This window comes from Vicia villosa, linkage group LG2, assembly GCF_029867415.1.
Source record: "Vicia villosa cultivar HV-30 ecotype Madison, WI linkage group LG2, Vvil1.0, whole genome shotgun sequence".
NCBI lineage: Eukaryota > Viridiplantae > Streptophyta > Magnoliopsida > Fabales > Fabaceae > Vicia > Vicia villosa.
This window is the reverse complement of record NC_081181.1, coordinates 18,203,744-18,215,872: the sequence shown is the minus strand read 5'-3', so window position 1 is coordinate 18,215,872 and position 12,129 is coordinate 18,203,744. Positions and strand designations below refer to the sequence as shown.

General features: G+C 43.5%; 1 protein-coding gene across 1 annotated transcript; it reads right to left on the bottom strand.

Annotated features, from left to right (window-relative positions):
• Nucleotides 1-9,898: 9,898 nt before the first annotated feature.
• On the bottom strand, nucleotides 9,899-11,713 carry LOC131648658 (uncharacterized). The gene is made up of 3 exons (XM_058918394.1): nucleotides 11,196-11,713; nucleotides 10,453-11,015; nucleotides 9,899-10,311 (listed from the first exon to the last, which is right to left on the bottom strand). Exons 1-3 carry the CDS (start codon nucleotides 11,711-11,713, stop codon nucleotides 9,899-9,901), a joined length of 1,494 nt encoding a protein of 497 aa, XP_058774377.1.
• Nucleotides 11,714-12,129: the final 416 nt, after the last annotated feature.

Here is a 12,129-nt window from a genome sequence, read left to right as displayed (position 1 = left end):
CTTTTTGTTTTTTCTGGTGGAAGAATTTACAGTGAACAATGGATTTGGATGGAGATAGCTTATAACGTGGTAGCGGTGCCGACACGGGGTTTTCAAAGAGAATGGTTGTATGAAACAATGATCGAAAGAAAAAGACCTCGTGCGATTTACGACTCAACGTCAGGACTGACAGGAATAAGATCTCGTGGCGATCTATGACTCAACATCGAAAGAAGATCTCGTGGCGATCAACTCGTCAACATAAGAAAAGGGAATAAGATCTCGTGGCGATCTTATGACTCAACATCGAAAGAAGATATCGTGGCGATCAACTCGTCAACATCAGAAAAGGGAATAAGATCTCGTGGCGATCTTGTGACTCAACATCGAAAGAAGATCTCGTGGCGATCAACTCGTCAACAGAAGAAAAGGGAATAAGATCTCGTGGCGATCTTATGACTCAACATCGAGAAGATCTCGTGGCGATCAACTCGTCGACAGAAGAAGAGGGAATAAGATCTCGTGGCGATCTATGACTCAACATCGAAAGAAGATCTCGTGGCGATCAACTCGTCAACAGAAGAAAAGGGAATAAGATCTCGTGGCGATCTTATGACTCAACATCGAGAAGATCTCGTGGCGATCAACTCGTCGACAGAAGAAAAGGGAATAAGATCTCGTGGCGATCTATGACTCAACCTCGAAAGAAAATCTCGTGCGATTTTCCACACTTTGGAAAGGAATAAGATCTCGTGGCGATCTATGACTCAACATCGAAAGAAAATCTCGTGCGATTTTCCACACTTTGGAAAGGAATAAGATCTCGTGGCGATCTATGACTCAATCATCGAAAGAAAATCTCGTGCGATTTTCCACACTTTGGAAAGGAATAAGATCTCGTGGCGATCTATGACTCAACATCGAAAGAAAATCTCGTGCGATTTTCCACACTTTGGAAAGGAATAAGATCTCGTGGCGATCTATGACTCAACATCGAAAGAAAATCTCGTGCGATTTTCCACACTTTGGAAAGGAATAAGATCTCGTGGCGATCTATGACTCAACATCGAAAGAAAATCTCGTGCGATTTTCCACACTTTGGAAAGGAATAAGATCTCGTGGCGATCTATGACTCAACATCGAAAGAAAATCTCGTGCGATTTTCCACACTTTGGAAAGGAATAAGATCTCGTGGCGATCTATGACTCAACATCGACTCGACCTTGAGGGACAAAAGAAGACATTGTGTCAGACACTCATTAGAGATTGAAGATACCTCGCATCGGCACCATGGTTGGAAGAGCTTTGAAAATGTAGTAGCAGATATCAATCGGAATTTGTAAGGACAACTTTTTGTGTGGGGATGTATTATTGTCTTGACTGGGTGCGGATTTGTATTATCTGGCTTATGCTTTGTTATGCATGTTTGAATTTTTCTATGGCGTAGTGTTCCGCTTTTGACGGATATGTTACGCTTTTGAGGATGCAAATGCTATATGCAATGGATTCTATATGCAAAGAGTGCCAACTAAAGGCCTTCGGTGGAACCGGAGAGTAGGATCATTGGGGTCCGTTGCCTTGTGATCTTGAACCATCATCGTGAATTGATATTGGAACCCTATAGTACCAAAGATTGTTGGTAATTGCGTTGAGGGTTGGAATATATCCCGGCTGGGGATAAAATGACTTTGCTCGACTTTCCTTACATCCTATGCTGCTTGGGGAATCACGAGTCTTGAGAGGGTATGGACCTTTTCAGGTGCCCCATGCTTACCAGTACTGATGAATTATACTCTGGAACTTTCACGTGGGATGATGATGACTTTTGTGACACATCATGAGTCAAGATGATGGCTAGAACCTGCAACCTGCACAGAAAACAACGTTTGGATGCAAATGGTGCCCCTTCGAGCACTTTTATGTTTACGTAACATCATGTTTCGTTTTGATTTTGTGATTATTGCCCCCGTGTTCTCAATGCAATGTTTAATAACGAATTAAATCACACCTCGCATGCGTAAAATGAAAAGAAAGAAAGAAAGCTTTTGCATCAAAAGATCATTTTATTGATGGAATGCCTGTGAACAGGCTTCTGTACAAGGAAGCAACTCCTAAATGAGGTAGTTGCGAAAAAGAAAATACAAATGCAAAGAGCAAAATGGCAAAGAGAAATGCTCGGATTTCCACTAAAACTGATATTGCTACAGTTCCCATATCCTCGATCCTCTCAATGCTTTGCTTCAGAAGGGTAACGGTTGGATTGATCCGTCTGTTCTGCCAAGGGCGTATAGTGGTCTTTGTGAAGGATATTCAGACTGCAGCCTCTCGCTTTTGATCCCTAACTTTTGCCTGGATCGCCCTTTCGGGTTTTCAACCCAGCGGGATGCCCCTTTTTGCCTAAGCCGCCCTTTCGGGTTTTCAACTTAGCGGGTTATTTTTCTTTATTTTATCCCTAATTTTTGCCCAAACCCTTTTGGTTTGCCGGGATGCCCTCATTTTTGCCTAGGTACGTCGACCTAGCGGGTCTTTTATGCGTAGTATTTTTTGACTGAGTCTGAATTGACTGGAAGCGGAACGTCTTCCCCATCCATCTTTGTCAGGATTAAAGCACCACCTGAAAATGCTTTCTTCACAATGTATGGTCCCTCATAGTTGGGAGTCCATTTGCCCCTTGGATCAGTGTGAATTGGCAAGATCTTCATTACGACTAGGTCACCTGTGTGGAATTCTCGAGGCCGAATCTTCTTGTCATACGCTTTCTTGATCCTCTTTTGGTACAACTGGCCATGGCAGATAGCAGATAAGCGTTTTTCCTCAATTAGATTGAGATGATCAAGCCTCGTTTGAACCCATTCTGTTTCATCGAGTTTGGCGTCCATCAAGACTCTCAATGAAGGAATTTCCACTTCGACAGGTAGTACGGCCTCCATGCCGTAGACAAGAGAGAAGGGAGTTGCCCCAGTTGAAGTACGAACAGAAGTTCTATAGCCATGCAAAGCAAATGGCAACATCTCATGCCAATCTTTATACGTTCTAACCATTTTCTGGACAATCTTCTTTATATTCTTGTTAGCAGCTTCGACTGCGCCATTCATCTTTGGCCGATAGGGTGATGAATTGTGATGTTCAATCTTGAACTCTTCACACAACTCCGCCATCATCTTGTTATTAAGATTGGACCCATTATCAGTGATGATCTTTTTTGGAACCCCATATCGGCATATGATCTCTTTCTTGATGAAGCGAGTAACGACTTGCTTGGTTACGTTCTTGTAAGAAGCAGCTTCAACCCATTTGGTGAAGTAGTCGATAGCAACAAGAATAAATCTGTGCCCATTCGAAGCTTGTGGCTCAATCCGTCCAATCATGTCTATGCCCCACATAGCAAAAGGCCAAGGCGACGTCAGGACATTCAGGGGAGTTGGAGGAACATGAATTCTGTCAGCATACACTTGACATTTGTGACATTTCTTCACGTACACATAGCAATCACTTTCAATCGTCATCCAATAATATCCTGCTCGCAAGATCTTTTTGGCCATAGAATGTCCACTGGAATGAGTTCCAAAAGATCCTTCATGAATTTCCCGCATGATCAATTCTGCTTCGTGTCTATCCACGCATCTGAGCAAAACTGAATCATAGTTTCTTTTGTACAGGACGTCTCCTGACAAGAAGAATTTGGATGCTAACCTTCGAAGCGTTCGCTTATCACCAATCGTAGCATCTTCGGGATATTCTTGCTTCTCAACATACCTCTTGATGTCGTAATACCATGGCTTTTCATCATACACATCTTCAGTAGTGAGGCAGTGGGCAGGGAATACATGTGCGGGTTCTTTGTAACGGAGGATCCTTATGTCTGGCACTTCTTTAGGGGAGCTAACTCTGAACATAGCTGCCAAAGTAGCCAAGGCATCTGCCAATTGATTCTCCTCTCGGGGGATATGATTGAAAGTGATTTCCTCGAAAGCAGGCAACAACTCCAAGATATAGTCCTTGTAAGGAACTAAATTGGGGTGTCGTGTCTCCCAATCACCTCTTACTTGATGTATGACCAAGGCAGAATCCCCATAAACCTCAAGGATCTTGATCCTCATATCAATGGCTGCTTCGAGACCCATTATGCAAGCTTCGTATTCTGCGACATTGTTTGTGCAATCAAAGCATATTCTAGCTGTGAAAGGGATGTGAGTTTGACGAGGAGAAGTCAAAACTGCCCCAATACCATGGCCCATAGCATTTGATGCACCATCGAACGTGAGGGTCCATCGCTCTCCTGGTTCGGGTCCTTCATTATCATCTAATTTCATGATATCTTCATCAGGAAAGTCAAACTTCATTGACTGATACTCTTCTAATGGCTGATGAGCAAGATGATCTGCAAGGACGCTTCCTTTGATGGCCTTCTGCGTGACATACTGGATGTCATATTCTGATAAAAGCATTTGCCACCGGGCTAGTCTTCCTGTAAGGGCCGGTTTTTCAAAGATGTACTTTATCGGGTCCATTTTTGAGATCAATAGAGTGGTGTGAGTCAGCATATACTGTCTCAGTCGGCGAGCAGCCCATACCAAAGCACAGCAAGTTTTCTCGAGTAGTGAGTAGCGGGATTCACAATCGGTAAACTTTTTGCTCAGGTAATAAATGGCGCACTCTTTTCGACCAGACTCGTCATGTTGGCCCAGCACACACCCCATAGATCCTTCAAGCACAGTTAAGTACATAAGAAGCGGTCTTCCAGGAACCGGAGGCATGAGAATTGGTGGTTCTTGGAGATACTGCTTGATCTTTTCAAAGGCTTCTTGACAATGATCATCCCATCGGATATCTTGATTTTTGCGCAGCAACTTAAAGATGGGTTCACAAGTGTCAGTGAGATGAGAAATGAACCTGGCTATATAATTCAGTCTCCCAAGAAACCCTCGAACTTCTTTTTCATTCTTCGGTGCTGGCATATTCTGTATTGCTCTTACTTTATCAGGGTCAACCTCAATCCCTCGTTGACTCACAATGAATCCAAGTAACTTTCCTGATCGCACTCCAAAAGTGCACTTGTTTGGATTAAGCCTCAACTTGAATTTTCGCAAACGAGCAAACAGTTTCTCAAGATATACCAAATGTTCCTCCTCAGTTTGGGATTTTGCAATCATATCATCGACGTACACCTCAATCTCTTTATGGATCATATCATGGAAAAGGGTCACCATCGCTTGTTGATATGTTGCACCCGCATTCTTAAGACCAAAAGGCATCACCTTATAACAATACGTACCCCACGGAGTAGTAAAGGTAGTCTTGGTCATATCTTCGGGAGCCATCTTTATTTGATTATAGCCAGAAAAACCATCCATGAAGGAGAACACCGAGTACTGAGCAGTGTTGTCGACTAGCACATCAATATGAGGCAGAGGGAAATCATCTTTCGGACTTGCCCTATTCAAATCTCGGTAGTCAACACACATGCGTACCTTTCCGTCCTTCTTGGGAACAGGTACTATGTTTGCAATCCAAGGAGGATACTCACACACGGATAAGAAACCCGCCTTCAACTGTTTTTCGACTTCCTCCTTGATTTTCAAAGCCATATCAGGTCGAGTTCTTCGTGGTTTTTGCTTTACAGGCGGACATTCTGGTTTGAGCGGTAACCTGTGCATAACTATGTCCGTGTCTAAACCAGGCATGTCTTCATATGACCAGGCGAAGATATCAACATACTCTCGAAGCAACTCAATCAACCTTCTCTTTACATCACTTTGCAAAGCGGCCCCTATCTTGACTTCTCTCTTTGCTTCTTCTGAACCGAGGTTGATGATTTCTATGGCTTCCTGATGCGGCTGAATAGATTTCTCCTCTTGTCTCAGAAATCTTGCCAATTCCTCAGGGACTTCGCAATCTCCCCCACTATCCTCATCAGCTTGGTCAATTGGATTCTCAAGGATATTAAGACGTGGAACTGTAACATTATCATTTTCGGTGGAATTCGAGCCGGATCTGCACGATGGATGATTTATGCCTTAGAATGCATCACATAAAAAGAAAGAAAAAAGAAAAAGCTTTGCCATTTTTGAAAAAGTTTTTAAAGTAAAAACAAAAATGAAAGAAATGGAACAGTAATTGCATGCGAAGATATGATTTTCATTCAATATTAAACAGATTGAAACAACATGGGGGCCCTTCTTTGTACAAATGGTCAAAATGCTTAGGGCGAAAGCATATGACTTATCGAAACAAGAAAATTACATCTCCATAAAAGTGACTCTGGGGATGTCCAAGATAGTCCAATTGTTGAGCTCCTGTCCAGGCGCAGCATGGCAAATGAATTTGGAGAGATCTTCTTCATCATCATCATCCACGGCGAGAACTTGACTTCCAGAACTGGTGCTTGCACTGACAAACACTTGAGAAATGGGGGGAATCACCTTCTTTCCAGGAATTATGCTGAGCTGAGTAGAAGAGGATGGTTGATACCCAAGGCCATACTTGTCTCGCTTCTCATGAACATCAATCAGCTTGCCCCAGGCACTATGGGGAGTACCAGCTTCTAAGAAGGCCTTAGCATCATTTAGAGACGAGAGGGGTGCTCCGAGTTCCTTCTTATTCTCAACCACGGGGAATTTATCAACCGACACGATCTCTAAGGCCTGAAAAGGTGTCTCTTGTACCTCTCCCTCCACTTCAACATAACGGTATGACGCCAGATTATTGACAATCAAATCCTCTTCACCAGTGATCACAACAATCTTGTCATTCACAACAAATTTCAAACACTGGTGGAGAGTAGATGTCACAGCTCCAGCAGCATGAATCCAAGGACGACCCAAGAGGCAAGTGTATGAAGGGTTTATATCCATAACGTAGAAGGCAATGTAGAACATGTGAGGACCAATCAAGACAGGCAGATCAATTTCTCCTTCTACGGACCTTCTAGAACCATCAAATGCTCTGACACTCATAGTGCATGGTCTCATCATAATCCCATCCATACTCAGCTTAAACAAAGTGGCCTTGGGCATCACATTAAGAGAAGAACCTGTATCAATCAGAACTCGAGACAACACAGCATCCAGACACTTGACGGAGATATGCAATGCTTTGTTGTGTGCTCTACCCTCAGGTGGAAGTTCATCATCAGAAAAACCCAAACAATTACCAGCAGCAATGTTGGTCACAACCCCTTCAAACTGAGGCACGGTAATGTCTTGAGTCACGTGAGCGGAAGCCAGAACTTTCATCAGAGCATCACGATGAGCTTCAGAATGTACCAAGAGAGACAAGATGGAGATCTTGGCTTGGGTCTGATCAAGTTGGTCAATCACTTTGTAATCTCTCTTCTTAATGATCTTCAAGAGCTGCTCGGCATCTTGTACATTACGTGTTACAGGAGGATCAACAGCAACTTGCTTTCCTTTTGCTTGTGTACTAGCCTCTTTATTGGTCTCTTTAGGAAGTGGTGGAGGGGCAGCAAAGATCCGACCACTACGGGTAATGCCACTAGTGCCAGTAATATTAGTGATGCTCGAATTACCCACTGGAGGACAATCATATTTCTTCCCTCGAATATACACGGCATTATAACTCCAAGGGACAACCTTAGAATCATTCACAGGAGAAGGAACAAGAGACGAGGTTGGAGGAGTCGAAGGAGTACTTGGAACCTGAATAACCAACGGAGTCCTCGGAGCTTGAACGACCAAAGGAGTACTCGGAGCATGAATGACCAAAGAAGTGTCCCGAGTCTTTGACATTTCAGCAGGATAGTAAGGGATCTCTAAAGTGGCCACATCTTCATTAGGAACAACCCTTTCCACCCTAAGGACGCCTTCGTCCATCAGCTTCTGGATTTCCTCTCTCAACCTAGTGCATTCCTCAGGATTAGAAGAACATTGCAAACAGTAGTCATGTAGTTCACACAAAACCTTTTGTTGCATAAGATACTCTCTGACAACTGCTAGCGGCATCCTAACCTCATTAACATCATTTACCAGGATCTGATCATCACATAACTCAATAGCATTGGTCGTACCAGCATGAGGAGGCATAGGATTATTCTGCACATTAGGACCAGTAGGAGCGAACGAGATAAGCTTGTCGTCAAGGAGGTCCTGAACCTTTAATTTGAATGCTCTACACTTTTCAATAGTATGGCCTGGAGCCCCTGAATGAAATTCACATCGAGCATTAACATCATAACCAGGAGGGAGAGGACTAGGCGGAGGCCCAAGTTCACGGAGTTGTACCAATTGGCCAGCAAGCAACTGAGGGAGGAGTTGGGCATATGACATCGGAACCGGATCAATACGCCTATCTTGGAATCTTGTTCTTTGTGGGCCCCTTTGACCTTGAGGCCTAGGGTTCTGTTGACGATTCTGAGGAGCAGCAGCTTGTTGTTGTGGTACGAAAGGCTGTTGGGGTGCCATCCATGGTTGTGGAAGAGCAGCAGCATATGCTTGAGGGACGTATGGGCTAGGAACAGCATAAGGCATCGGATAATAAGGAGGTGGAACAGCAGAATATGCAGGAGCTCGGCTTTGGTCAACAGAGGCAGTGCTAGTCTCACCTTCCTTCTTCTTCACAAACCCAGAATACGGCTTCTTACCGTTACCACTTGAGGTGCTAGGAGTAGTGACACCTTGAATGGTACCAGCTTTGACGCAGTTTTCAACCCTCTCACCAATGATGACCACATCCGAAAAGGAAGGAGAAGTATTACTAACCATGTGCTGAAGATACGGCCCTTTCAGAGTTCCCATAAACAGATCAATCAACTCGCGGTCCAAGAGAGGAGGTTGGACACGGGAAGCAAGTTCACGCCACCTCTGGGCGTATTCTTTAAAAGACTCTTCAGATTTCTGTGACATATTTTGCAGCTGTGCACGGCTAGGAGCCATAGCAGTATTGTAGTGGTATTGTTTCAAGAAGGCATCAACAAGTTCTCCCCAAGTACTAACATTAGACCTCTCGAGTTTCATATACCACTCTAACGGGGCTCCAGTGAGACTATCCTGGAAGAAATGCATAAGCAGAGGTTCGTTCTCAGCGTGAGCGGCCATCTTACGGCAGTAGGAACGAATGTGAGTCTCTGGGCAGGTAACTCCCTTGTACTTATCAAAATCCGGCACTTTGAACTTCGGGGGGATGACAATCCCAGGTACCAAGCACATAGCAGCAGTGTCGAAACTCGAAGTTTTAGCAACCTCAACGGCCTTAAGGCGTTCTTCAAGAGCTTGGTACATCTTAGCAGTCTCGGTCAGCTCAGCAGTAAGATCATGTTCAAGATCAATAACCTCATGGTGGTCATCCACTACTTTAAGTGTCTCATTGATAGGAGTCTCCTTAGTCTTCACCCCTCCATCAGCAGAATTGGTGGGAACATCCTTGACCAAACTAGCGACGCTCTTTCTGAGCTCATCTTGTCCTTGAACAACGGCATGGAGAGTCTCCATAAGTTGGGTCATTCTTTCCCCCATAATATCCATATCCCTACGAAGGGCAGCTTGATTCTGTTCAAATTGTTCCATGATTCTCTCGTTACTCCTGGTGCGGTAAGGATGTAAGAAAGTCAGCTTCGTCGTCGGAAAAGAAATCTGGAGGAAGGGACCCCAATTAGAATCTGATAAAAACCTGTAAATGCAGTATGCTATGAGTGCATGGGTGTATGTGTGCATGTTTTATTATTTTCAAGACTTTTTAGCTTTGTCTCAAACCAACAACACAAGATAACGGAGAAGATAGTGAAGCAAAACCAAGATAAGCACAACCGAGATAAACAAACAAGATAAGGAAGCATAATCGATTAATTCCACAACCAAGTTTTTGAAGTACAAAATATTCTGCTCCCATGAGCCAACAAATACAGAAATAAAATCAGGAATCCCATCCAACAAATCTGGTGGTGATTCTACAACAAAATCAACATTCAAGCAGGATCTCCCATGTCCAAATGGCGAAGAGGGCTATCTCCAATGTGCTTATCACTCCAAGTCTTCATTTCTTCAAAGAGCTTCTTGGTCTCAGCACGGGTGGGCCTCTTAATGATCTCTTGAATCAGCAGGTCTTTTCTGAAATGCATTGTTTCCATGTTGCGGTTCTTCACCTCCCAATACCTAGCTTCCTCTTGAACTTGGACATTATCTTGGTCTTTTTCTCTTATCTGGCCTTTCAGCTTTCTGATCTCTTCATAACACTTCTCTATGGTATTCTGACGATCCAACAAGAGTTTGTCTGCCTTCTTGCGACGAGATTTCTCTGAATTGGCATTTTCAGTCTGAATCTGGAGTCTTTTAGTCAATTCTGCCAACTGAGCCTCGTAATGTTCCTTTATCTTTTTCTCTTGGGTTTCAGTAGTTTTAGAATTCACAGTCATTCTTGGCCTCTTCTGAGAAGTACTTCCTCTAGCATACAATTCTTCAAGCTCTATTTCTCTCATTTTCAACTTATGAAGAGCAGAAAGCTTCTCTTGCCTATCAGTACTCATCTTAACTTGCATTGTTTCCATTTGTTCGGTCAATTTTCGATTCTCTTCCACAGTTTGATTATAACAGGGCATGGAGACAATGTTGGGTTGTTTACCAGCAGGGGGGTACAAAGGATCCTTGGGAGGGAAAGGCATCCCTCGAACAGCAACCACAGATTCGACCCATTTAGTATAGTCCTCATAAGTAGCACAATCTCGCTGACCAAAATGTTTCTTATCTCTCCAGCAAATACTCTTCCAAGCCTGCACAGCTTCTGCCATTTGCCCATTGTCGGTGGCCACATGATAGAAAATGTTCTCAGCTATCTCTGTTTGCTCCGGTGGACTGATAAAAGCATATCCAAATGTTCTTCTGGCCAAGACGGGGTTATAGTTTATTCCACCCCTAAGACCCATGAGAGGTACGTTTTTGAACTTTCCGCAACTCATAATAACTTCCCTGTCATCTAAAGCGCTATTGTACCAGACAATATCTTTAGCCCTCAGCCCCATAATCCTTTCAGCCCATTTAGATGTGTGCCTATTATCAACGAAAGCGCCACGCTCAGGCAGATGTGACCTGAACCATCGGTATAACAACGGAGCACAGAATCTAACCAGACCTCCCTTACCTCCCTTCTGAATACCCTTGTGATGAATGGAGTGATAAACATCCCCCAAAAGTGTGGGAACCGGATTCTGCAAGATGAATATATGAATTGCATTCATGTCAACAAAATTAGGAATGTCTGAGAACAACACGATGCCATATATACTTAGAGCCAAGATAGCCCTAAATGTGTCCCATTCCTTTGCTTCAGCAGCTTCACAACCCCTTTTAACCAGAAACTCCATGCAAAAACCAAAACCTCCTCCCTTCTTGGTAAGATTTGCTTCCACAACCGACTTGCTCAAATAAAGAGCCTTAGCAATTTCAATGGAATCGGGGGCCTTCATGGTGCTATAGTATGGCACTTCCTTCTTTATAGGGATGCCAAGAAACAGGGAATACTCTTCCAATGTAGGAACCAGGAGGTAGTCGGTGAACGTGAAGCAGCGAAGGGAAGGATTATAGAACTGCAGCAAAGTATGAACCCCTTCTTGCTCGTACTTGGTGAACGGCATCTTGAGAAGACTCAGAATGTACCCATATTCCTTTCTGAAGTTGGTTGTCTCATCTGGCGTAATCTTCTTTGCTAAACACCCAATGGAATCCAGATTCGGATTCAGGAAAGAATAAGAGGGGTTGCGTCTAACAGTCTTCATTGGTGTGGCCATGTGTTGGTCGGAGACAAAGCCAAAAGTTCCTGAAAATAAATGAACATGCATGTTAAATGATATGGCGGAATGCATTTCATCGGGAGAATCCTAAAGTCTTTTCACTATTTCTTTTCTTTTTCTTTTTCTTTTTCTTTTTTCTCTTTTTTCATTTCCTTTTCCTTTTTTCTTTCTTTTCCATTTCCTTTTTCTTTTTTCTCTTTTTTGGAAATAGACTTTAGGATTCTCCACGAATGAAGTGAGGTGGATGCAATAGCATGATGTGTCATGTGTCATGTGTGTGATACAGTGAGAGACTGAATGTCCCTCGCAACTCTGAATAACTGGGTAATACTGAATGTAGCAGGTTCAAAATTCGGCTTCAGATTGCAAAATGGAAATCCGGGTATGATGAAGGCTAGTATCCTGTCCCACCC